General features: G+C 38.9%; 2 protein-coding genes and 1 long non-coding RNA gene across 3 annotated transcripts; 1 reads left to right on the forward strand and 2 right to left on the reverse strand.

The window, feature by feature from the left end:
* Positions 1–293: 293 nt before the first annotated feature.
* On the reverse strand, positions 294–19,455 carry LOC115631600. The gene is made up of 4 exons (XM_030528402.1): positions 19,198–19,455; positions 3,745–3,918; positions 973–1,151; positions 294–908 (listed from the first exon to the last, which is right to left on the reverse strand). The coding sequence occupies exons 1-4, from the start codon at positions 19,259–19,261 to the stop codon at positions 603–605; spliced, it is 723 nt and encodes a 240-aa protein (XP_030384262.1). The 5' UTR covers positions 19,262–19,455; the 3' UTR covers positions 294–602.
* On the forward strand, positions 9,117–10,316 carry LOC115631602. Its single transcript, XR_003996223.1, has 2 exons — positions 9,117–9,458; positions 9,581–10,316. It is a non-coding gene; the product is annotated as an uncharacterized LOC115631602 (long non-coding RNA).
* A 4,596-nt stretch (positions 19,456–24,051) lies between the features above and the next one.
* On the reverse strand, positions 24,052–27,829 carry LOC115631358 (polycystic kidney disease 2-like 1 protein). Its single transcript, XM_030528075.1, has 8 exons — positions 27,070–27,829; positions 25,952–26,768; positions 25,659–25,890; positions 25,365–25,595; positions 25,058–25,300; positions 24,769–24,995; positions 24,406–24,459; positions 24,052–24,309 (listed from the first exon to the last, which is right to left on the reverse strand). Exons 1-8 carry the CDS (start codon positions 27,827–27,829, stop codon positions 24,129–24,131), a joined length of 2,745 nt encoding a protein of 914 aa, XP_030383935.1. The 3' UTR covers positions 24,052–24,128.
* Between the last annotated feature and the right edge of the window lie 65 nt (positions 27,830–27,894).

Below are 27,894 nucleotides of genomic sequence, written 5' to 3' on the forward strand. Positions count from 1 at the left end.
TACAACTATTTTTTGTTTGCCACACATACAAATTGTATTTAATTAACGCGCATTCGCCGACCAGCATAAAAACAAAGCAATAAATAAATGCAAAACCGCAGCCGAAAAAAACCAAATAAATAAAATAAAATTCCTTGCACCAGTTGATTAAAATGTACAAACTCTTAAATTAGCATTAGCATAGGGAATAAAAAGTAATAATAATATTCATTGTCATAATTATAAGTAGTAATAGAAAGCAGGCCTACATACAAGTATGTATAGTATATCTACAAGTATATATATACAGAGTGTTTGGTTTGCAAAACTTTATTTAGAAAAATTAGAAAGTTGCGTATATTACAAGTTTACAGTTTTTCATTTCGCATATAGGGTTTGTTTATAGGTAAATATATAGTACAAGTACATTATATATAGGGTCGGTTAGTGCTGCGCATAAACAAAGTTATAGTTATTCGCCATATCTGTAAGTTTTTAGGCATTTGCATGTGAGTTAATAGTTTCTTTTCTAAATCAAAAAGTTAACTTTGCGCCTGGTTAGAATTTTAGTTGTACAAGTATAATGTTTATCAAATTGTCATTTTCACAATTTAGTGATGTCTTTATACCTGAGCGCTGTCGATGTCGCGCACCTCGTTATCGGCCGGCTGTTTCTCCAGCGGCTCACGGCGATCATCCTCCTCGGACTCGTCGAACTCGCCGCGCTTTCTGGGGGCCGAAGTGCTGGGTCCATAGTTGGGCAACTGAGGGGCCTGCTGGCCACCAACACCTCCCTGGCTGCTGCTCACACCCTCTGCCACCTCCTCACCACTGGCCAGAGGACGCACGTTCACCACGCGCACCTTGAAAACGTTGTTTTCGTCGCCATAGACCGTTTCGTTCACCTCGACCTTGTGGCCATCAACCACCTGGGCGACAAAGCTCGAAGCGTTTAATAATATGGCTTAGCACTGGAAAGACTGAGGCGCTCACCTTAACCGTGGACGTGGTGTTGGCGTTCTTGGGGTCCAGCGGCTTCAGCGGAATCAGAGGACGCAGGCCAAACCCGAAGGCAGAGCCCAGCCCGGACTCGGAGCTGTCGTTCGAGTCATCGCTGCCGCCTTCAGAGGGGACCACGGGCCAGAGACGAGCGCGGAAGCGACGCAGAATATCTTCAAAAAATATGCGAATATTCTTGTTATATAGTACGTATATATAAGTATTATTTCGTACATTTAGGTGAGTATAGGATAAGTGTGGTGATGTGGGAAATATAATTTCACGCCAAAACAAACTAAAATGATAAGCGGAGAAAATTGAAAAAACCTACAAAGGCATCCACGACCTTAACGCTGGGAATTGTGGCAGGTGCGTCGAAGTGCCATGTTGTCTGCCAAGCCGGAGAAACTGCGCCAAGCCAGAGCAGGCGCCAGACAACTAACAAGCCAGCCCAGCCAGACACCGTTTTGCTATGCTAATGTATTTTGCAGTTTAAAATCCTTAATCCGTAAGCGCACTAAAAAGCGTTTTCTATGTCGCGCCATCGCCATCGCCATCGTCGCCATCGCCGCCATCCCAACCCATCGCCTTTGTCGTCTGCTTGCGAACTAATCTTACTTGCAACATATGCTGCACTTTTCACATGCCACGCTTTAGTTGCACTTTCTGTCGTCTTGTGTCTGGAACCTTGTCATAAATACTTGACCGCATTGTTCGCTTTGGTATTTTAAGTTCACCGTAATGCGTTTAAGAGTTCAAAGTGTTTAGTGTATGCCTCATTTGTTAAATTTGCCTAAGAGCTTGACACAATTAGTTGCGGATCAGTGTCCCACTGCTCCGAGTTGTCTACTCGGCATAGTCACTGAACTCTCCTCAAGGTCACCTAAAGCTTAAAGTTTCCAATCTGTCAGCCACGCACAAATATTTTCCACTTAACTTTTATGGCTTATGCCAATTTAGTTGCTGAAAACAGTTGGCGAGCATTCAAGTTACCCACAAAGAATATTCAATGCCCTTCCCTTAAAATGTGGACTCTCCAATTAAAACGTTAATAACTATTTTTAATCGATAACTGTTACAAAAAGCACATTTGTTAGAATATAAGTTGTTAACTTTTCCTACATTAACTTTAAAGTAAATATTCTAGGCTTGAAGAAGTTGCATTGAAAAGCTTTTGTATAGATATTTGAGGATCCAATTTCCCAAAACTGTTGGCTTGGCAAGTCAAGCATTTGAAAACCCAGTCCCTAAACAGAACTCAGTCGGTTAATTTATTTTTTCTGCTTTTATTTTTGCAAACATAAGTCCAAAATCTGTCTGTTTGTGCACTTAAATAGTTTAAAACATTATACAATTGTCTAAAAACGCAAGAAGCGTATAAATAGCTTCAATTGAAACCATCTGAACACTCTGTAGGATTCTAAAGTCTTTCAAAAACTAAATTTTCTACATATATCTAACTTTTTTTTAAATTTGTTCCCTTTCTAATGAGCTTTGAGTAGAAAACTTTCTTCAGAATTGACCTATCATGATGAAATGGAGCACGAGGCCGAAAATACTGAATCCTTTTCAATCATATTGAATATTTTTAAGGACGAGCTTGAGACAATTTTGAAGATATAAGACATCCAGCTCCATCCCATGTCTGCTTTTAAACTAGAAACTATAAGAATAGCTCCACAAAATGCGAATATATTTCATGATGAATCCAAGTTAGCTGACTTACAAAGATGTACGTATTTTAGATTAATTCGATAAAGGATGGAATTTATCAAAAGGAACTCTAGCCTCGAAGCATAACAAAGTTCAGCTCTTAAAGCTTAAATAAATCCGTTGTTGTTTTCTTGTTTTTCCCCACTTACACTCTTACGTAACTAACGTCATTCATAAACGTAACTGCCTCACTCTGTAAGAGTGTATCGAAAAAATAACTCAAGTTTGGCATTGCTTATGTTTTTTTTCTTCTGCTGCTTGTTATCTTGCTAAATAAAAGTTCCATGCATATAAAATGCCGTTGGCTTTAAAACTTTTGCTGCGCACTTTTTTGTTTCTGTATTTTCTTCATTTTTTGCGTTGCGATGGAAGATTTATGAAGCCAACGCTCCCAAGTTGCACATCTTAGCTAAGCGCCATTTTATGAATGTATTTTCAAAGCGCAAACTTTTCATTCTTAATGGTCATAACGCGTCAGACTTGACCGCCGTCGGCCGCTGGGCGTTCCCACAACCGTATAGTACATGAATATATCAATATACAAATAAGGCTGTTTTTCTGAAACTTTGTCGGCGCATTTGCTAAAAATGTTCATTTTCATATAATATTATGATAAATCGTTGTGTTCGGTTCGAGGGTGAAAGTAAGGAGGCAGGGACAGTGCCAAGAGCTCTGTAATTTAACTCTCTTTCTTTCAGTTTGATGACAGACCATAAATAACATGTCTGCTGACTAATTGGCTCTTTAATCGTGGAGATTGCAAATTATTCAGCTGGCCAAAGAATTCGCCAGCACAGCACGTGACATTAATCAGCGCTATAGGCCTATCGTCATCATATAAACTGTAATACGTAATATGTAATCTGTATAATAATATCCATAACGAATCGTCATGCAATTCAATAACATGTGAAAACTGCATTCAATGCAATAATTACGGTGGCAACCAGCGTGGCTGAGGCGTTCACAATTTTCTGCCCCATTAAAATATTTTTAATTAATATGGCACGCGCACTCATTACGCATACGCCACGTGTTCGGGCTCCAACTCACCTTCAAATGAATCGAAGAAGCCCAGATTATGCGCGAAAGGCGGGGGATTTGGCTGCAGGAAGGGATATCCAACTCCGGTATCAATGACGCCCTGAAAGTCACGGAAAACCGGATCAGCCGACTCGCTGCGCCGCGGCACCGAAATCACCTCGGCGTCATCCTGCGGATTACGCGCTGAAAGAAAGCAACAACCATTGTTCATAATTAGTCATAATTGAAAGGGCATTGCATAATTTCTACCCAGAATATTGCACAAAAGCCAAATCAGACGGGCAAACCGCTGACTCCTCGGTTTCTTCATTACGCGTTTGCCCTTTTCGGCTAATCATTTACCGTTCCCATTCGCATGCTCATTAGAATTTTCAGCGCAAGAAGACCATTTTGCATAATTTTCTCCTATGTAAGCAAATGTGTGTTTTGCCCGCTGACTGCCCTTCCTGCTTAACAGTCCAATTAAAAGCATAAGCGTTTTGGTTTGCAGACAAAAATTAAATGCGCTCGGAAGGGCCATGCCCTTGTAATAGCATTTTCTATAAAGAAAACGATGAGGTAATTTGATATACGAGTAGCCATGCCGATATGGACAACATTTTCTACCCTAACCTTTACCTTCATAAAGGCTAAAACGTCTAATGTAACAGTTATTCCTATTATTATTAAAATGTAATTTTTGTTGATTGATCGGTCAGAATTTAAGACAAGAAAGCAGCCCTTACAAGTTTAAACAGCTGCTGCAAAAATCTTGATGTAGGCCACGCAAAATATCAAAGAAAAAACATATATATGCCCAGCATGTTGCAGTTCAAAAATGGCAACAGCTGCCCCCGATTGAGGCCGCCAGCGCAACACACATACACTGATTCCTATTTCTATGATTCATGGCAGGGAGTGCACAACAAGTGGCAGGAATCAGAAACTGTAGCCAGAACTTCACTCCCATAGCGCTGTTGAAAGAAAGTCAAGTGCCCCGCAACTGGCAGTGGAAAAGCTTTTTGCGCGTCTTGCGTTAAATGCGTACGCAAATGTAAACGTGGCCATCCCGAGGGGCCCACAAAACAAATGCACTTTTGTTGGTCTCCGGCAGACGCGCAATCAGTGCGAACCCAATAGCAGGAGCTAACGCTAGGGGCCGACGTTCACTTTTTTAAGCCGATTTATGAGTAATATACATGGCACACACAATATGTTTGGGTTAAGAGCATGTCTCCCTGTGCCACATGCGATCAAACACTGAAGTGGGGCAGCAAAAAAAGGCAAGAAAACTGTGGCAAAAAAGTCGAGCAAACGCCCCTCTTCGCGCACGTGAATGTCATTTACAAGTGCAAATATTTACCTTTCTCCACATGTGAAAATGGGCTAAAAACTGGCAAATATTCAGCGCACACTCGCCATCACACATCTGTGCATATACGAGTATAGTATGTACAAACATATACTATATGTACATGAAAAGATCAAAAAGCCAGCAAGTGGCATATAATATTTCATGGCTTTTTGTTGCATACCTCGAGGGGTGCGCCAACGAATTGAAATACTTATATTGAAGACAAAATGTGCAAAGAAAAAGAGAGGGAAATTTATTAAAAATTCCCTCACCTACACCCTTAAGCCAACATATACTTTATTAAACAAAAATTGAATAAACGACTGGCGCTTAATTGGATTTAATGCAAACTTTTAGCAATGAATGATATTTAGTTCAACGATTTCAATGCAATTTTGGTGAGAAGTACGCATGGGGAGTCCTTATTCCATCATCTACGAACTAAATTAAATTCTTTCACCTCACCTCAGAGCTCGAACTTGGTCTATCGACCTACCTCATCATACCAATATGTATATCTATGGTGTCTTGCATTCATCAGAAACTTGTTGGCATAATTATTCAACATTTCCGTATACCCTGCTCAAATTTAAAATCAACGCTGGCCGCTTTTAAAGCTGAATGCCCATCACGATGCTGCTGTTATTAATCATACGCCACCCAGGCAGGCAGTACGTTCCATTTGGCAGTTAATGGAAACATCTACTGGCTGGCATATTCATTAATTTTCCAATAATTAAGCTAACACACAACATGGCCAGAATGTTGCGCGCTGCTGCCTCGACAGGTTTTCATTGTTCAACTGCTGAATTATGAAATTAATAAAACCAGTTGGCAGCTCAACTCGGCTCCGCTCGGCTTGGGCCCATTTTTGCAGCACTGCGCTTTTGTTCCAAACACACACACACACACATTTCGAAAATCACACAATTTCATGCTAATTATGTAGGCAGGATTCATAATTTGTTGGTGCCGGGCGTGGCATTACAATTCCCAACGCCCTCAAGGGGCTACTTTCCCTTTTCTTTTTAGCTTATTTTTTGGTGAGGTGGTGCTCTTGGCCGTGGGCTTTTACAAGTATAGTATATTCCTTTGGGCGGTCATCACTTCAGTTCCGTTTTAAGGCGCTAATTGCCGGCCAGAACGACGTCTTTGGCCGCGTCAATTAATTAACATAATTGTACAATTTTGCATAATTTAATGCGCTGCTGCTGCTGCTGCTGTTGCTGCCGCTGGCAGAGCCACTGAAAGTTTTGGTTTGTGGTTAATGTAGACCATGAATCGGGTCTACTGGACTGAGCATTTTAAAAGTTTATTTTGGTAACAATAGCCAGTTAAATGATTATACTTGATAACAAAATAGCGAATTATTTCAAGTGTGATTTTAAATTTATCTTCCACTTTAATGCACGAATGCAAGCCCACAATTTGCTGTAGACAATTCTGATTTTCTCAACAAAGCTTTACAAAACTAAATCTTCTTAAAGTAATTATCACCCACAAAATATATATTAATGCTGCATAATTCCAAAACTAAATTCTATTTTATTGCAAGCAAATTTAGGAAAGAAATCAATTTGTTTTCGCTTGCCATCAATCAGAAAGCATTTCAATAACAATAAAATATTTACATTTCAACAACTTTTGTAAATGCTTCTCCATATAATATCTATGATTCGCATTATGCTTGAAAGAGCAAAATGAAATTCATCTAAGATGCTTTGCGCAATTATATTCGGTAGTTTTTGAAAACAAAAACTGTACAATTACTTTGCTGGCTCATATCAGACAACACATACTATACTATAAATAAATTAATTATGACTTTTCGTCGATTTTCCCAGCCTGCTGCCATAAAACGATTGCAAAATCTGTAAAGTGCTCAAATATCGCAAAAGCTTAAAATATTCCCAGCAAAATATGTATTGGGCAACTTCTCAAATTCTCGAATAAGTAAATGCAAATAAACGACTGCAATTCGTCAAATCGCCAGCCACAAATCATACAGAAAGCAGCAGCAGCCCAGCCAACAAATTTTAATGAAACGTTATATCGGGCTTTGGCAGAACACACACACACACGCAGACAGAGAGATAACGCAAATAACCAAATAAATGTGCGTACGATAATTACAAACCATGACATGCTCCTCTTTTGTATGTGCGCACAATTTCATATCGTTATGTTTCGATTTTGATGAAATACTCGAATGAAAAGCAACAAAAACAATACAAACAGCAACACAAACCATGGCAACAACTTCTCATGCATTTTGGCTACCGTTGTATAAATTTATGTATATGTATATACATATTTTTGTGCCAGTGTGTGTCCAAAATGGTAATTAAAATGGCACGCACACAGTCAGATGCCAACGACGACGCCAGCTCCGACGCCGACGCCATAGTTGAAAAGTATAGTCTGCTTTTTGGGGACGCACTGTGGCTGAGCAAGAAATAATTGTATTTGCTAAGCAACTGGAAACAAATATAACAGAGAATATCGAAAAGCAGCATATCGATGATAAGTAAGAAAGACAACGAATTGTGAAATAATTACGTCGAATAAGATGCTTTGAAGACACATAACATCTACAAGTATTCAGGGAATGAAAAGTATTCTGATCTCAAAACCATGAACTGAAACAAACTCTTCGAATTTGAAACGCTACTGTAAATGAATTGGTTCTATTGAAAGGAAGAAAACTCTTTGCCAACTGAAAAATCATTTTAGATATTTAGTTGCATTCCTTAATTTTTAATAAACTAATATGTCGCTTTAAGAATTTTGATCTCTGGTTGGTTTTAGTCAAGTATTCATATTTGTATTTTCCCACTAATCGGAATTTGAATTGCACTCGAACCACTGTACAACGGATCAAACAAAATTTATATTGTGCATGCCTAACGTTTTGAAGAGTGAATGGAACCCACTGCCCATCAAAGGTGCGGGCAGAGGCCTTTAGGCACACAACCACATCCAGCGCCAGACTCTCCCAAAAGTTCAATATGGCTTTTCAATGCTGTGTGCGCGATTTCGATTCGTTTTGCATTGATGCATGCGTTTTCAATTACTTTGTGGCCAATAGATAGCTGAATCGTAGGTATTATTGGTCAAAATTTTATGAAACACATTTATACATATATATCTATATATATATACTTGTATATATATATAAACCAATGCATGTGTGTGTGTGAATAAATCTAGCAGCAACAAAGTTTCATTTTACAAAAGTATTTGTGTGCATGTTGGGGCGCAATTGAATTGAAATTTTCATCAAAATTGCAATTTTGCCGCAGCGACCGACACATTTATTACACTTATTTTGGCGCCGCAAAACTTTTCTAATTAATATAACTAAAATTCTACAATTACATTTATATGCAAAAAAAAAGTAGGTGGTGGTAATTGAAATGTAAATAGTTTAACGACTTTCTAGCCAATATGCTCATTAAATTTGAAGCGTGCCACGCAACCCATCGTCTATCTATCAATTATTTTCCCATTTTAAATGGCCAAATCAATTAAACTTTTCACTGAGGGTCTGCGAGTCTGCGTGCTGGGTGTTGCGTTCGACTAACTTTCTGCTGGCACAGACTTGCTTCGCTTTTTAGTTTTTGTTCGATTAATGCATTTTTAATAAACGGCACTTTGGTTAATGTGAAAAGTTTGCATAATGACTGTGGTTGCAGGGAAAACGAGCAGCTCGGCCTCAGCTGGAGCATTTGTACAAGAGAAATATGAAAATGTTGCTGAGATTCATTTTGAAAATAACCATTACAATAAAGCCACTTTCATTTAAATGAGACAATCATCATGAAATATACGCACATACAAGTATATGTAAGAGTTATAACAAGATTCAGGTAATAGTTCAAACGAGAGTAAAGGTCTTCAGCCTTAAGACTTCAATGGTGGTTGGCAGTTAAAGAACGATTAATTAACGAGGACATGAGCATAGCTTCCTCAAATAACAGTAGAAGCTATTGGAAATAATGTCTTTGGTTTGTTTTCTCATTTTCTTTTTCTACTTGTTTTGAGCCTCTTGTCATACCTAAAATTTATATTGAAAAAATGGCAAAATTTGGCAATCCCTTTAAGAGCGCCTTCCGTATTGTATACATTATTATTTTGATTGTCATTATCATCTGTATATTATGTTGTCTGTGCGTCGTTATGGTTTTGTGCTGTCCTTGCTTGACGCTCTCCGCCTGCTGCGGCCTTGGTCAAGAGGAGGAAGAGGATTCAAATAATAATAATAATAATAATCGAAACAATAACAGGAACAATAACAGAAATAATAACCGAGGCAACAGAATATGAGCGAGTGCCAAGGTCAGTGGAAGTGCTTGTAATCCATTGCTATTTGAAGGGAGACATAACTTGAGTGAGTACCTTAAGGAAGCATTAACATTCCAAAACTAAGACATCTACTGATTATCTCCGAACTGATGCACAATCCACATGTGGCATTTACGAATCTGCCCCTTCATGTCATATGCGTTTCAGATGCTGAGCTGCAACAATGCCAATTAACTGCTAGTTAAGTCACTACTTCATTGGCATATCTACTCGGCGACGGCGGCAATATCCGTAGCTGACTAGACCTCTAATAGGCACCGCAACGGCGCATCCACAAACTCAAACGCAAACACACATATACTTGTATATATATATATACTGAGATAAAGCTCCACGACTGCAACGCGTGACATTAATCAAGCCCTCATGCCTCTGCCATCGTCGTTGCCATTGCCGTTGTCGTTGTCGTCTGTAGTTGCCCCAACAACCAAGTAACGCCTGGGGGATGGCCGAAAAATCATTGTTGACATTTGTAATTAGAATTGATAGCAAGCTGGCAGACGAAAGGCTACCAACGGCCGATCAGCCGATGAGGAGGGAGCGGACAAGGCGACGGCAATGCAAAGGCAGCACAGCCCCTAAACGTTTCGAGGGGTAGCCGTTAAACTAATTTCGTTTTCGTTTCTGTACACAACGTCCATCGCACACAACCCACATGGACCGATACGTGCACTCGAACGCAGCAGACGGATAGGCTGACAGGTGAGCTGCAGCCCACCATCAAGGACCTGTATGGAGCCCTTAGAAGGAGAAGCCTCAGAACTCTTTTTGTGATACTTGGCAACGCACAAAAATGCAATAAACTCCAAATTTGGCGTGAATGTGAAGAAAAATTATTGAAAAACATGTCAAAGTAAATAGAGGTTGGTTATCAATTATTTAATTATTATTTAACTCACAAATCTGAGCACAAATCTGTAAAGAAGCATCTGATCAGCTATTCCTCAATTCACTGCCACATGTGTTTTAGAACAAATAGCAGTAAAGGGAAAGTAAGTAAACAAACAAATAGACATAGTAACAATCTTAATTTAATATTCTTCAGTGTGGCGCGGAAAGATTTACTAGCAAGTCTGGCTATTTTCTATTGTAATTTCCAATAGTGCTCGGTCACATCATTGCTTTGCTCCAAATTTCAATAATCAGTATCAATCAGCAAGATAGTTACGACTCTAAAATGGAGAACTTGTTGCCACCATAAAATATTACAAATCGATAATGTTCCAAGCTTCACAGTCATCTTCGTTCAATATGTTCATTAATTTATTCATAGTTTAAATTTATTTCAAATAGTTACACTGAGTAAAGTTTATTTTAAGACTAATTGCCGATGAAGAAACCTAATTGTTGGGTAAGCTATAACACATCCAAATGCCTGATTAAACTAGACTCTAATACGTCAAACTTGGCACCCACAGCTTTGATCAGCTCGAGCTGGCTAGCAGCACAAAACTGGATTCAAATCCACAGAATTGGCAAAGTGTATTATGTTTTCGGTGAAGAGCAGAAGTTAACCTTTTTGCCTATTTTTTGTGTGAAATGCGAGCGCACCCCGCCCTCAAAAGCCCCACAGACCTGTAGCCAGCTCCTGGTTGCTTACAAAATATCAGCAAATGTCAATGGAATGGCATTTCACTTTGAAAATGGCTGCAAAACTAAGCTCAGCCCCAGCACTTTCACTCGATTGCATGTGTGAATGGGAATGTGAATTCGAAGGGGGGTTGGGCGATTTCTAGTGGCTGTTTGGCATCGGCTTTGATTTCACTTTCGGCATTCCCAATTGCTGTTGACATTTGCCACGGAACCACCGCTCCCGCCACTGTCCACCACAGCCAGCCCCTGCCACTTGACAGGCAGCCGCTGCCCAGAGCCAGATGCGTTTCCTGTTGATGTGTCTGAGCAGCGCCCACTTTTTGGCATGTCCAACAGTGCGTATGAGTGTGTAGTGTGTGTGTGTGTGTGTGTGTGTGTGCTAGTCTGTTTGTGTCTGTGCGGCATCAAACTAATTTTCCCCCTGTTTAGAGTTCTTGAACGTGACACAAGTCTGCACTTGCTGGTCATCTAACTAACTAAACTCTACTCCGCTTTGGCCTGCCCTGTCCAGTGACGTCTGTCCGGTTGGCTGGCAGGCATTCTAACAGCACCTCGACAGGCTCTCATTGCTTTTCAACTGATTTGAAATCATTTTAACCCAAATTTCATACAATTGAGTTTGTCAGCTTGGCAACTGTGCAAATGTTGGCATGTAATTGAAATGCGTGAGTTGTGTTAGTTGAACATTTTGGGGCAGACATGCTCCTCAATGTTCTATGTTGTACGTTGTCTGTTGTCTGTTGCCTGTTGTGGTGTGCGTGTGCGTGTGCGTCTGTCAGCCCTCGGGCGTTGGCTTCAATTTTAGTTTGATATTGTCAAGGGGTTGATGCCAGTTTGTTGGGGGAGAGCAACGGCAATTGAGCGAAATCGAAAAGGTGGGCTTGCTTAAGTTATATCAAGAGTGTATGTGAAAAATGCCTCAAAACGGTATAAGCCGCTTTAATATACGGGTAGTAGCCTTACTTTGCAACTCATGCAATGCAACATACAAGTAAAGCAGCAGAGCCAACAAAATTAAATTGTTCATGAAATAAAAATAAGGAAAACTATACAGCTTTGCTTAAATATTAGAAACCAAAGCCCTTTCCATTCACCGATGATTTTTGCATCATTTTTATTGTAATTCTGGTTGTAGCCAATCAATGCCTTCGCAGTCAACTCAATTTGCATATTTTGTTGCCAATAGAACTTCATTGAGTCGAGTCAACAGCAAAGGAATTCAATCATAACGCAAAATAATAAATTGTGCAAACATCATCGAGTTACGTGATCGTAAGTGCACAAGGCAGGCCTCAAATGATTTATACACAAATAACAAATAACAAATTTAATTCAATTAATTTTGGGTCGCTGGGTCAGGCACTTGAAAGTACTTGGAAGTTCCATTGCAAGAGTCAATACTCTCTCTTTTTTGTCAGGTAAGTCAGGTGCCGCCTTCATTTGTCTCTTCCCTTCCCCCTTCCCCCTGCCATTCCCTGCCCTACCCCTCCTGGTGTGCTCCCCATCCTCTGGCCAGAGCTCATTTGCATTGGCAAAAGCAGAAATCAAAACAAAACGCGCCCATTGTCGGGGCCCAAACAAAAAGAGCAACAACCATGCCACAATCGCTGTAACCGTTCCCCCAATTGCATTTCTGTTGCCAAATGTGACAATCGTGTCACGTACGCAATGTTCTGGAAGATTGAACGTTACGTTTGTCGCGTTAAAATGAGTTTTTTGGTGAATTTGATTTTGATTGTTTGAATTTTTGTCCCCGTAGCCCGCTGCCCGTATCCCGTATCCCGTAGCCCGTATCCCGTGTCCCATGTCCCTTTCGTCTGTCCCAACTTCTATAGTGATGGCGTGACTCCACGATTCGGCGATTCCCCAACTGTGATTTGTCACTCACACACATACACACACACACACACACGTGCACAGCAAATTATTCTCACCAGCATGAAAATGCTAAAAAAGAAAAAATCAAGCAAAATTGTTTAATTTTAAGCTTTCGCATTGTTTGCTGGGCCAGAAATCGGGCACAGCCCGAGCCAGCCCCCCGGCCTTCATTATACTTGTAGTATGCTATAGCAACAATTTTCTGTGGCACGTGCAAAAATTTTTAAAATTTTCATGCGTTCTTCATGCGCTTGACGCAAACTTTGATTCTGCTTCATTTTGAAATTTTGTGGCAACAATTGCTAGCAAATTCCCAGGAGGGTTCAATGGGCATAGTAAAGTCCATTTAGGACAACTTTAACAAGAAAAAACCCGAACTGAATCAAAAGTTGTCGTCTGCTGGAATACTCGTATGTGATAAGCGTTTTCTTATAATCGATTTCTTATAAAGTGTATATTAAAAGCAATGTGCTAGCTGGCAGAGAACCAACATCTTTCGAAAGAGCTGCAAGTTATTAAGTCCTTAAGCATTATAATTATAGTTCTGCTGCACTTTGATGACATCGGCAATTAAGTTATCAATTTTGCAGCAGCGGCATTAAGTTTGAAGAGCTGCAGTTTTGAATTTGGAAAGGTAAGTACGAGTATCCAACTAATTAAAAGCCGAGAACTTACAGCCACAGCCTTGCTTGCCATGCTGTCAATTCTATGAATTGGGAATGTGTTCACAGTTGAGGGCATCGGCTTATGATTTATGAGCAACAAACAACGAAATGTTAATCAGTGTGGGCCTTGAAAGCGACAATGTCAATGATAACGTCGAGGAGGAAGGAGCTCGGCCAGCAATTTGTTGTGTAGTGGCCGTGTAGTGATAATTGCGTAGACACTTTGTAAAATGCAAATGTAAAATGACAGTGCAACATGCGAATGGGTGTGTGTGTGTGTGTTTGCCACACACATACGCATACAGTGACTTGCACACATTCGGCACGTTTGGTTGCATTGCCTGCAAAAACCGCAAATTGCTATTAACGAAAATCTAATCATAACCGGAAATTAATTTGACAGAAATCTCATTAAATTTACAGCCACGAATGCTGGCAGCAGCTGCAAATATGTGTGGCATGCAACCAGGCAGATGGATGGATGGCTGGATGCGTTTAAAGCTGGCGGAATGAATGAAGAACTGACTGCCTGACTGGCGGACTGACTGACTGACTGACTGACTGGCGGACTGACTGTACAACAGAGGAGCTGACTGGATCTCGATCTGGCTGATGTTGGATGAAGAGGAGGGAACACACACACACACATTGACATTGCAACTGCTGACTATTTGAATAATGCTTTGGATTTTCATTATAACATACTATACACATAAACACACACACACACACATCCATTAAGTGTGTATACAATACATACACGTGAGTGTATGTCTGAGTCTGCGCCTGCCTGACGTTATAATTTATTTCTGATTTTGGGCTTTCGCCATGCGTGGCTGAGCATTAGCACTTGCACATTTTGGCCAGCACATAAATTAACATAAAGAGGCATCGTTCGCATTGGCGTTGACGTTGAAAGATGACGTGGGTGGGGGAGAAGGGAGAAGGAGGGGGAAGGATGCTGCGCATTATAGACAGACAGGCAGACAGCCCACTGGGAGCCATTGCAGTGCTTACGTGACATTGAACTAAGTAGCCGGCCAGTTTTCAATCACAGCCGGACAGTTTAAAATTTATTATTGTTAAAAGTTCGTCCACCGAGGCATACACTACTGCAAATAGTATAGGCATTAGTCACCGATCACCACCAGAGCGGTGTCAAGGGGGGATCTGCGTGTCATTTGACAATTACTTTGTGCCAGCCACGTGAGTCTGTAATGTTAATGACTGTTTCTATTTGCCGCTTTTGTTGTTTAGTGAGAACTGAGTGCGAATGTAATGGCAGGAAATTGCGACTAAGGAATTAAACGAAGACGTAATTGAAGCACAAATTGTTTATCAGCCTACAATTGCCGAAACATGACGAGCGCTATTTGTATTTGCAAATTCAATTCGCAATGAAACTATTTGCATGCCAACAACAATTATTTATGCGTTTTACTTTGTAGTTGATATAATCAACAACGCCAAGCAGCTCTCTATAGAACCTAAAAGTACCTAAGTAATAGACTATTACGAAAAGTATTTTATAACTAAATAGATAATACCTTATTATGGCTAATTATTCGTACGAGAGGAACTACCTATCAAGTCTCAAGACTTATAAGAAATAAGTCCTGATCTATGACGCTGCATCTGTATAAACATTTAAGTTATATTTTCCCTTTCACTTTTTCCAATCCTCATCAAACATTTAAACAATGAAATGTTAGCAAATAATTGTTAAATATAATCAATTTGTTGTTAAGTGGCGCCTGCTTCCCCCTCATGTTTTCCATAATTCATGATAATTGTGCCTTGAAAACCGAAACTTATAGTACATATATTTAATATACGTACATATGTAAATATATGCATCCGACCCATGACAACGTTTGTGTATATGTCAGGAGAAAATGATTAATCGTTTGACAAACGGCAAATCAGCTGAAATAACAGAAACAATAATAATGCGATTGTCCACCATTTTGGTTTTTTTTCCGCGCGATGTTGCTGTTTTACAATTGAATTATTCATTTTATTTATTTGTGTCGAAAAACAAACACAAATACCTACGTACTAGTCGTATATTTGAATTGCAAACTAAAAGTTCAAGCCAAGTGCTTAAATGTTAAGCGGCTTATTTAATTTGCCATTTACTTTAAAGTATTATAAAGTAATAATATTTTATTTTCATTTCAAAATTCAATCAATATGCAACGTTTCGCCTTTCAAAACAATTTGCCGGCGCTTAGACAAATGAACTGAAAACATTGTTCAAAATTATGGAAAATTTGTTGACATTTTGAAACCGAGAAAATGTATTTAAATGCCGATAGGTGATGAATCAGCCCCTGTTGCTAATATAATTCGATGCAGTCAAGTATTTTGAGGTCCATAGAACATTGAAGATAAGCAAACGAGAGGGAAATGCTTCCACAAATTCACTTTAAAAATCATTTTTAATCTAATTTATTTCGCAGTCTGTAGTTTGAGTTTGCAGCTTAGACATGCAATGCATAAATAATTATATAAATATAGTAAATGCTAAGAAAAACCTGTTTAATGAGGGCCTGAATGAAAATAAGGCCGATTATAATACCTACTGTGTAATTTGTGGTTTGAAATAATCAGACTGAATATAGTAATGACTATAATTGTAACTAGGCGTGATATAGAAATATGCAACTTGTTAAATTTTAAACTATACTTACAAGTAATAACATAAAAGCTAGAGAGCAATGGAAACACACTGAAGGGATGAGGGCGAACAGAGATTCAGGAGAAGGAGGACCTGATCAGTGAAGATAACAGGTCGGAGGCATAATCTATCTTCTCCATTCTACAATTAACCTTGTGCGCATGGTATAAGGCTTCTTCTTATATAAACCGTTCAACACACTCTATCTTCTTTATACTGTAACTATAGTTGTATATTAATGAATATTGTACAAACACATGTTTTTAGTGATCACAAAGCGTTGTTAATCGCCTATTCATTGCATATGTGGCCCAATTATCTGACCGCAATTAGCCACATTCATCTAAAAACATAATACAATGGCAACGAATTTGCATAAATAAATGTGACAAAACTAAACAAATTGCGCCATAACAAGCAATACACATGCATAAATAATAAAATCCATAAATATAGTATTATATAGTTATAATTGTTTCACGCTCAACTACTCTACAAAACACGAACTGCTCTCTGCGACTCGTTTGAAAGAGAATACAAGTACAATGATTAATGTCGCGTCGAGTGCACTTAAGCAATAAAATAAAGCACACACGAACATGCAATTTGGAATAATCCACACATTATACGGGTATATTCTGCGAAAAAGGCCTTAAATGCAAATAATGGCCACGATTAACCCAATTCAGTTTTTGTGTTATTTATTTATTTTTTTTTTTGTTTTGGCTACCCATCTCAGTGCAACCATAAAATGAAATGCCTTGAGAGTCACAAAAGGAAAGTAGAAAGAAAATGCTTAAGAATTTCTTGGCGGACTTCTTGCAAAGCTCCGAAAAACGGCAGCCAATTTATGTTAAAAATACTAAAAAATTAATGAGAGTTCATTAAACTGCCATCTTCCTCACAATTCTGAGCGGACATATTTCAACTATGAAGCAGAATTTAGCAGAAAGCTATGCAGCATATTTTCATATTCGCAGTAAATAATTTCAACTGCCAACAAATTTGAAAATTTCAAGTGGCAACTTCTGCTGCTGTAGCTGTTGCTGTTGTTGATGCTGCTGTTACTGCTGCTGCTGCTGTTACTGCTGGCAGCTGACAATCCAATGCAATTTATGCATTCAAGTGCGCTGCTCGCCGACTTTGCCTCAATGATGGGCTGCCATTACAGCTATCCGAGTATCTGTAGGATGCGTTCTCCGCTGCTGCTGCTGCTGATTGTCAAGTGTCTGAAGCAGTTGCTGTTGTTGCCGTTCTTGTTGTTGTTGTCACTTGTCGTTCAAGCGCCATCATTATGCGCCGCATCTCAGCGCAAATTTGAAACAAAGAATGTATAAAAATAATAACAAACGGCAGCTGCAACCTCTAACAATGCGAATTTTGAAATGCAAAAAATCAACATAACTATAGATTAAGAGTGGTTGGCAATATGGACTTCGGAATACCCTCTCATCATTTACTGTTTTTCCTACTTATGGTAAGGAAAATACTTGAAGAAACAAAAACTCTTTTATAACTAGAGTAATTTAATCTCAATGAATGCAATACAAGTATGTAATAATCACTAATGTATTTCATAAGTAGAAAGAATATTTTTAAAAACGATCTTTTTTAAACAGTATTCGTTAAACCTATAGTTTTACAGACAGATCGGTACTTATATTAATAATAAGGACTAAAACCTTTTAGCCTTTTTATCACTCATATTAAAGCGTTTATGCCGATAGATGATTATCCAATCCATCTATCCCATTACTCTTTAATGAGCTGAGCTCAACAGCAGCAGAAGTACTCTTGTACACCTCGGTTAAAGGGTATCAAACCGTAATATTTATAACTGAGTGTTATCAATTTAGCTGCTTTGATGAGCAATACTTGACACGGGTTCAAAACATTGCGTCGTGCTGTTCCATTTCAATGATTATAAATAATTGATAGACTGCGAGTCAGCTGCATTCTTTGCATTGCAGTTTAACTGCGAAAAAGTGGGTTTATTTCCACACATTGTAAACAAATATTATGTTATTTTATTAGCTTCCTAGTACTAAGCTGTATATTTATTTGTTTATTTAAGCACCTTCCGGGCAAATTTTGTTTAATTAACTGCGTGGTAAGGTCGAAGTGTAAAGGGAGTGTACTACTATATATTTATTGCCAAGCAAATATTTTTATTTTAAATGGAATAACAAATCGTTGCGACAACTTTACAACAATACAGCAAAATAAAAATTGAGTTGGCAACTGGTTTTACACTATAGCTATACATGGGAGGAACCGTTCAATTAGTTATATCACTAACACAATACTGATGTAGCTAACTATGTAGCTAATTAAATAAAAACCCTATGATTTCATTTATAAAATATTTATGACTAAACTGCAGATATTGTATATTATAATAATTCAATGGCAAAGCAAATAAACTGAAGTGGCAATTGCCTTAAATCAGTTTTTCTTTCAGGACATAACTTTCTGTTTATTAATGAAGAGTAAAAGAGCGCCTAAAGAATATTTTATTTATTCATATTAGTTTATTTAATTAATAATCTTTTATTAAGGCGAAACGACTTCCCTACTGTCAAAATCGTAGGCTCTTTAAATACTAACTTCAAAAAATAATATAATAGAAAATAGGTTTACGGAATTATATTCCATTTAAGTTAGTATTTCAAATTTCGTAATAATACGCAATTTAATCAACGATTTCATAATATTGTCTCTCCCATTGTGGAAAAATTTAATGCAATTTAATTAATTACATATTTATTATAGTTTTCCACTCTTTTGCACATCATTTTGCTAATCAGCAGTAATTTTCTGATATAAATAAATTATATATAATATAGTATAAGCAAATAGGTACACAAAGTATTTTTTGATTTTTTGATTCTTTGATTTAATAATGTAAATAATTACTGTTTCTCTATGTTTTTATTGTTATCTCTTACCTGGCAGGGCAAGAGCTCCGCTCGCCACTAGCGCGATCAGCATCAGATTTGCTAGAAGCTTCATTGTTTGTGACTTTTCTGGACCCTTTGAATGTTTTGTGGTTTTAAATATTGTTGAACAAATATTGTCTTGGGTTCACAGATACAATATTTGCTTTCTTTGCTTATTATTATTATTAATATTTATGCACTGATCTCACAATAGAACTGTTACCGGCTCGCTGCTACGCTTCGTTCTGTTCTGTTCCGATTGACAAACTAGAGGTAAATGCGATTTAATGCGTTGAGGAAGCGACAAATAAAGCTCGCGCTGTGCGAGAACATTGAACACAACAACAACAACAACAACCACAACAAAAAGTGAAATAAGTTTGGAACTAGCTGAGCAAATGCTAACAAATGACTGAGCAAGTGAGTGAGTGAGTGAGTGGGGGAGCGGGCTCAGTTTTTTTCTTGCTCTCTCAACCATAACAAGAGCATTACAGTCTCTGCTGTCTGTTTTGCCGGTCGAGTCTGCTGGAAATCTCCGCTCGCCGCACTCAATTAGTTGTCTGAGTGTGAGTGCGTGTGTGTGAGCGACGAGTGTTTTATAAATAAATGACCACTAAAATCTATACTAGGTATGGACACGGGTTTAACATGCTGCTAAAATGATATGCAAACAAAATAAGATTGCGCAAAAATAATCAATTTATTTAAATAGGCACTAAGTGTTGTGGGAAATGTTTGAGCAATTGTAGGGTTAAGGCGCTCTCCACTCCATGGCATTAGTGCAACTGCAACGGTCACTATATTTTAGCCGCCACTGTGGCCGCAGCACATTCAGTTCAGTCCAGCTAAGTAGTCTGTCGTGCCATATGCGGCGTATGCGCAATTTTAATTTATTTTTGCACGACACCTCTTGTCGCCGCTTATTTGCGGGCTAATCAATATGCACCGCCGACGTCTCTATCGGCGTCGTCGTCTATGGCCACGCTTCGTTGAATGCACCTTTAGTGCAATGTTTTTCAGTTTCGGTTTCGACTTGACTGAGTTTCTGGGCAACCCTCCATTGGGGTTTGCGCGAAATTATGTCAATTCGTTGACAGCCCAACACTTGTTGCTGATTCATTGCTGAGTTCAAGGTCATGCTCGATTGGCCTTATTGTTGCTGTTGTTGTTGTTGTTGATGATGTTGTTGTTATTGCCAACGTAAGCAAATCCATTTGTTTCATTAAGTAATCGCGGCAATATAATAAACGCTAAGCGTTAGCACAGTTCACGAGTTCAACAAATAGGCATGCTCTGAGTGGCTATTCAGAGTTCTAGAATTTGCGCCCGTCTGATATTTTTCATTGCGTGTGTTGAGAAATTTTCAATAAATGAATACCCTTTGCCAACTAAAAGAAGAATATACTTCAGAAGTGAAATCATCCTTGACTATAACTCTGGAAAAACTAATGCTTGCTTATTCTTTTAAAGAATGCTTGTGTTTCAATGATAATCTGGCATTGAAGATTGCTCGCTTAGAACTATCGAATATAACTAAAATGCAATGGCAAATAAATATCTTCAATTATATCGGTTAATTGACATTGCATGTCATATCCTATCAATGCTGTTTTTTGAAAAGAATGTTTATCTTCACCAGCAACTGCCTTGAAATACTTTAATGGAAAATAAATGTAATAGAACATCATCAGAGCTCGTGATTGAGATATACCAAGAACTGGTTGACCGTTTAACTCTCTCTCTCTCTTTCTCTCTCTCTCTCTGTGCCTCTCTCTCTTTATCTCTCAAAGGAAAAGTATTTAGTTAAAAAGAAAAATTGAAATTATCGGTAAATATTTATAATAACTGATAATCATTTTAAATTTTCAAACATAAGTTAAGTGCCATAAAATAATGCATATTAACAAAATCATTTCACTTGGAAGTACTTAGGTTTCTAGCTCCTGAAATCAATTCATGATGAATGCACTTCATTTTAATAAAATGTCTGCCATGTACTCGTAGTTCCTCAGCAGTTCATCTTATTAAATTACCTAGTTCCTGGATCAAAACTGACTTCAATTATTAAATAACTGAACGTGATTTTTATTGAATAATTACTAGTTGTTTTATAGCCTTTTCTTCGTAATTTGCAAAACAAAGTAGTCACGTTTTGATGGGCTGACGCTCAAAGGTGGATGCGAACTTATGCAACAAAAACGAGCAATTAATAATAGTAAGTAGTAGCTAGATGATGAGTCTGCAAAGTTTATAGGCAATAGATAAATGAATAAAATTTGAGCAGAACAAATTAATAACAAAACACTCAGACCAAATTTTCATTGCCAAATGAACACGCGCCGGTCTGGAAAAACTTTTGTTTATTTTTAGACATATAGTAAATGCGAAAAGCTTAGCATAAATATTTGCAGAAGTATTTTCACTGAAATGCCAATGTTTGCTAAATATTTTCGCCATTGCCGCAAACAAACCGAACTGAATTTACTGTTGTTTCGGATTAAACAAATTTCTTCTCATGTTATAAACGTCAACGCAAATGTTTATAAACATCAAACGGCGAACGGAAACAGCGCATAAATGTACTGTGTAAACATTTATGTATGTAGTATATAGACAAACATTAATTTTGCAAACAATTTATGTGACGGTTGTTGTTTAACACATCCACACCCACCCGCACACAAAACACACACCACTCGGCGATCGCGCGACTCTTTCAATTGACGTCTGGCAGCGTGTACGAAAATTTTCGAACTAAACCGTTGCGTACGATTTTGGCGTAATTTATATAATTTATGCCAACGCACAGAGACAAAGCGCAAGCAAATTGGAGAATAATGAACAGAGTCAGATGGACACAGAGAGAGAGAGAGAGAGAGAGAGAGAATAAGAATGCGAGAAAGAACTTACAAGAGCCAGCTGCAAGAAGCGGGCAAATGAAAGGAATAGGCATTGTATGCGAAGACATGCGACATTAAAAAAATGCGTCAGCCAAAAGTGAAGGTGGAAGACAGCGGAATTGCGAGTCTGTTGAAGTCCCATGACCACTGGAATTATTAAAATTCAAAACCTCCCCAACACGATCAGCACGGGCGTGCGCCAAACCTGACTGTCTGAGTCCCAATAAATGGTCACTACAATGGTCACAACAAAGACGACAACTTCGAGTGATGCAGCTGTTCCCCTTATGCCCTACACTTAAAATTAAAGGGCATATCAGACATGCCAGTCTGTCTATTTAATGCACTTCTGTTATTTGCATCCGCTGTGCACTAAACACCACTCTGCAATTGCCTCCCTTCTACACTTCACTTAGTCCACTGTCAATAAAAAATGAATCAATCATCAATTTAAAAGTCTTAGCTTTTTATGAAGATTTTAAATTTAAATTGGAGTTATCTCCAATTCATCCACTTACAGATGTTGAAGATTTTGATTTAGAAAAGAGTAAGGCAGCATCATTTTGGCTATCTGCTCTGCATCGCTTGTCATCTATAAAGGCCTGTCGGCTTATCTAATCTCCCACAACCCATAAATTGTACGCCATAGACTTAAATCACTCTTATCTCTAATTTAAAGGTCAGCTCTTTGTTTATTTATTAATTTGTGATTTATATTAATAAATATATGCATGTTTATATTTTGTCTCATGTCTCACCAAAATATATATGACATGTTTTTAAAGAGTTTTAGGATCTGACAACATTGTTGTTTGTTCAATTCTAAACAGTTATTTGCTACTTTTTCCAAACAGCGGAGGGTATTTATGTTCGGAGCTGTTGACAAAGATCTTTTTGTTATTGTTATTGTTTTTGTCTTCTTTATTATGTGTCGTCGTCGTCGTCAAGATTGGGATCACCACGTTCTGCTTGTGTGTGCGTATGTGTGTGTGTTGTTATTGTTGTTGTAAGCAACCGGATTCTCATTTAACTGCACTTTCTGCGCTGTTGCCTTTGCTGTCGTCAACTTCGAAGTCAAAGTCGAAGTAGACGTCGACATCGATATTCACGACCACGACACCGGTTTGACTCCGTTGGCCAAAAGCGGGAGACAGCAACTAAATAACGTTTAAAATTTAATGACCGTATTGGGTAATTTTTTCGCGCATTTAAACAAATTGTTGGCGATTCCCATAAACAACATTCTTGTGGTCGATATTCCAAAGCATTTTGTTCGAAATTATTGCCAAGGTCTTCTTGTATCTTTTATCTCACAACTCACTTAATGAACTCAAAGTATTACCAACTCAGATGCAGTTCTATTATTGAGTTCTTCGGAAATAATTTTGTTTACTCAGCCAGAAGCTCGTTATTGTTTTAATTGTGTTAAATGATTAAAGCGTAATTTGTCGAGAGCACATATATTCCTGTGTTTTCGCCACCGACCATGCATTGTGAGTAATTCTAAAAATATCACAATTTTTTACTCGCATCTTATGCCCACGCCTAAACAAAATATTATATACAAGTATCTGTGCTCTTGACCTTGACACGCTTGTGATGGGTCTAAATATTCACATTATATATGAAAAAGTCTTTGAAAAGAAAGAAGGCATTGGCCTTAGCGTAGACTTAGTCTGAAGAGGAGTCTTAGAGTAGGTAGATTGTGGAAAGTGAATCTGGTTCTATACACAGTACACAATCGCTTTTGACACTATATCTACCAATTTCAGACAAAGACAATAATCTAGACTGTCCTAGAACGTACCTTTAATTGTTTGTTCCTAATACGGCATGAACTTATCCACTGAATAGATTATAGATGTTCTTAAGTAAAAACACAAAGTAAAGAAAAGAGAAAAACGATTTCTGATTACGGACCGAAAATCAGAGCTAAATCTTAATCACTAAGTAGTTCTTACGCTTTCGCTTTTAGGTAATTTAAATAATTATATTTAGACTTTTTTTGACTGGGTTTCAGAAAAAAGGGGGAACTTCTGGCTAGACTGTTTCGTTTTCTGTGGTCTTGTTCTTCTCCTTTTCCTTCTCCATCTGCTTCTCCATCTGCTTCTCCTTCTTAAGTCTTTTCTTTTGCTGTTTTTCTGCTCGCTTTATTAACTCATCCATGTTCGTGACCAATTTCTCCAAAATATCCTCGAGCATTGATATACGATCACCCAGTCTGGCAAAAGGTTTGAATAACATGTACAATAATATCAATAATCATACTAATAATGATAGTAATAATTGTATTAACAAAAATATAATTTTCTCTTACCGCCTAAACGTGATTTCCCTTGCTTCGTTTTGCATCTCTGCCATGTGTTCAGCCCTGAAATTCAAGTATGAGTCATTATTTTACTTTATTATACAAAGGCTTTAAAACATGTAATGCTAATTAAATGTATCTTAAATATTTTGAATATGCAAAGACCTTTTGCTCTAATTGAAAATTATTCTTTTATTATTCTATTGAGTTGTTTTTATCACGTATTATCAACGTCTCATGTGTTAGATATCGAAATAGCAGTTCAATAATAATAAAAAAAAATGTATTCACTGGTTGGTGGCTTATTCAAAAAAAATCCAATGCAAATGTTGCAGAAGACGTTAATATTAAGTAACTAGGTGATTCACTTACTGAAGCTGTGCGTGAGTTTTGGTTGCTACTCTGGGTTGTTCCCTAAATTCGCCCTCTTCCAAATTTGGGTTGGCAGGAGGAGCGCGGCTTTTCCGGCCGCAATGCGTTATATAGTACAATATACGGCCAATCATTTTGTAGAAGTATAAGCCCAAGTTAAGTTCCCCTGGACTAATCTCTCCTTTCACCGTGTTGTAGGTCTCCATAATTATGGCCAGAAACATATTCTAGTGTGGGAAAAAATCAGAAACAGAATTCGGAAAGCTTTGGGAGTTGCAAGCCGACTTACCAAAAGTATGAAGAACACTATTAATATGTAGGTGAGGAAGTAAATGGGTCCCAGTATATAATTGGCCTTTTCAATGAGCTGATACTGAAAGTCTCCCAAGATCATGCGTATCATGGTCAATATGGAGGTAATAAAGTTTCGAAAATCGGGATGCTTCGTGCCGAAGAGTAGAAGGCCCAGCTGCGCATACGCCAGAAAGACTATGGCGAACATGAGACTAAATCCGGCCAGATCTTTGGAGCACTGCGAAAAGGCGTTATCAATGAGAGACACAATTTATAGCTCGACAAATCTCAAGTGGACTTACGCGCTTTAGGGTTGTGGTGAACTGAACTAGGGTCTTATTGAAACTGATGAACTTAAAGATCTTGACCCATACTAGAAAGGCCAGGAGGCCTACCAAATCAACGTAGAGCTCGTTCCAAAACAATAAGGAATCCAAGCTTTGAAAGTCGCTTTTCCCTTTTCTTCCCTCGCGAAAAATAGAGTGTATTTTAAACGTGTGCCAGACGTTGTAGATTAACGCCAGATAGGCGAACTGCGGAAGTTGGAGAGAGATAAAATGCAGCGAGAATTATACAAGTTGGAGCCCAATATCTACCACTATTATAAACGTGTCCAGCCAATTAAGCAGTGACTTGTAGTAATATTTCCAGCCCACTTTTCGCAGATCTATAATTGCATATATGGTATAGTATACGACCATAATATACCAGAAAATATAGACGACCAAATTCATGAGGCTTTCATCGGTGAAAAACGAGAATTGCTTGACTGCTTGTATCTGTTCCTGTGGCAGTACGCCTCCTGAAGGTGGCATCTCTGCTATGAATCTGCAAAATATATCAGCATTTTAGTCTACAAGAATCGAAAAATCCACTCCCCACCACTCACTTAAGACTTTGAAAAAGGTTAAGGTTTTCATTAAATAAATTAAACTCGATGAGACACAGGCGCGAGCCTCGATCGATCCAATGGTTGCTCTTCAGCTCTTCCATCATTTCCAAATTCTTATCCCTATCGTAGGTCAGATCGACTGTATAACCACCGGAGCGATAGAAATTAAGCTCCGCCCATACAGCAGTGGCATCCAGCTGGCTCATCGTCTTATATGGAACACCGCCATGCTCACTAGTTCGCTGCTCTATGCCGTCGGAGTAGGCTCCATAGCATGTATTGAAATACCGTATAAATGCGTCATTGACGTCACAAGTATCCTTTCTGACCCGTATCTGGCGCAGTCGCGGTGGACCTAGCAGCAGACTCTCTTTTAGAAACATGCGCCCTACTAAGTTTGGCGTCCTAGCTGGGAACAAGGTGAAATTTCCATGAATGGCAGAACCACCGGCACCACCGCCACCGCCACCTCCACCTCCACCACCGACAGCTTTAAGTGGTCTAGCATTTTGAAGATCGCGACCAAGCCTGGTGCGATTTGTACTAGCTGGAGCTTCTGTCGAATTTGTTTCCGTTCCGTTTGCCGTACTTGTCTCATTTCCTCCGCCATCGTCATGGTCATATATTATGGGGGTATCGCCATGCAGAGTAATGAAAAAATTGTAAATCAAATAGTCCCACCAGTCCTGGACGGTAATAATATTCACAAGCGATACTGTCACTGAAGGTACAATAACAATATCCCGTTGGTAAAACAGTTTGCTCATCATATCATTATAATGGTACATCCGCAAATTGCGCACCGAAAAAGTCACTGAAAATGCATGGATTAGATCCTTTAATTAAGTACTTAGTATGAACGATGTATATACGAATTATCTTGAGCAGTAACACCCCTCCGACAAAACGATTTATTCTAGCTATGTTCGTGCGTCCGACTGTCTGTCTGTATGAACGCCTTTATTTCGAAAATGGTTTGACTTACACTGACTAACCCTAGTATTTTATTTGTTTAATACTTATATACCTTTTTGTCAAATCATTTTCTCTTGTTGTTGAAGATGCAATTTGAGCGTTTTATACAAGTTCTTGATTAGTCAATGTTTACGGCTTACCCAAAACGGTTAGTAAGAGGAAAATAATGAAGACTGCCATCTCAATGAGCGCCTCTTTCACCTCCTCTTCTGTGGTGTACATGCCTCGTCGGCGCCTTATTTTCTTCTTTGGCGGAGGGGCAACAGGTACAGGGCCACCGGTAGCGACAGCTGCTACTGGTTGGTCCTTTGGTTTTTTCTCCTTTCGTCCCAGAAATCGACGCTTTGGCTTTGGTGTGGTCTCTGGGTTTGCTTTACCTTGGTCAGTAGGAGGTTCACCCGACCCCCTTGGGGTAGACGTAAGCGGCTGGGCTTTCGATGTTGAGGGTCGCTGGAAAGTTGGATCAGGTGGCGTGGGACGTGGTGTGGGCAGAGGTGTGGGACGAGTTGAAGGACGTGGGGTTCCGGGTGGCTTGTCGAATATTGTACCTTTGGGCTTTTCAGCTTCAGAAGCCGGCGCCTCTTCCGTCCGTAGTGGATCTAATGTTCTTGCCATAGATGGACGCTGCGAGCCTGCCTGCGCTGTTGCGGGTCTTACAAGCGATGGAGTTCCAGCACCAGTAGCCGAAGGTGAACGTTGCCACTGCGCCTGTGCAGGTGGCGGGTCCCCACGGGATCCTTCAATCCGTTGAGTTGAAGCCCTTGCACTCGCTGCAGATGTACGTTCCCCACGTGCCTGTGTAGGCGCAGACTCTGCAACCGGTGTATGTCCAGGAGTTGCAGAAGAACGTGGCTTGCGCGCCTTTGTGGGCGGCGGGTGGTTTGGTTTTGGATCGCTCATCGCAATTACTTTTGTACTTTATTGCTTTTAACTTAATTTTTTTAAGGCAAATCAGATGACTAATC

The sequence above is a fragment of the Scaptodrosophila lebanonensis genome, unplaced genomic scaffold (genome assembly GCF_003285725.1).
Source record: "Scaptodrosophila lebanonensis strain 11010-0011.00,11010-0021.00 unplaced genomic scaffold, SlebRS2 tig00001412-arrow-pilon, whole genome shotgun sequence".
Lineage (NCBI taxonomy): Eukaryota > Metazoa > Arthropoda > Insecta > Diptera > Drosophilidae > Scaptodrosophila > Scaptodrosophila lebanonensis.

Bases quoted from the DNA above. Each gene is read 5' to 3' on its own strand.
- LOC115631600 (XM_030528402.1), bottom strand. From the start codon at position 19,261: ATGAAGCTTCTAGCAAATCTGATGCTGATCGCGCTAGTGGCGAGCGGA. The intron at 3,919-19,197 runs GTAAGAGATAAC...GCTTTCTTTCAG, and splicing joins CGGAGCTCTTGCCCTGCCAG to CGCGTAATCCGCAGGATGAC. The intron at 909-972 runs GTGAGCGCCTCA...TTTGTCGCCCAG, and splicing joins ACACCACGTCCACGGTTAAG to GTGGTTGATGGCCACAAGGT.
- LOC115631358 (XM_030528075.1), bottom strand. From the start codon at position 27,829: ATGAGCGATCCAAAACCAAACCACCCGCCGCCCACAAAGGCGCGCAAG. The intron at 25,891-25,951 runs GTGAGTGGTGGG...TATATTTTGCAG, and splicing joins AACCTTTTTCAAAGTCTTAA to ATTCATAGCAGAGATGCCAC. The intron at 24,460-24,768 runs GTAAGTGAATCA...CTTGAATTTCAG, and splicing joins AAAACTCACGCACAGCTTCA to GGCTGAACACATGGCAGAGA.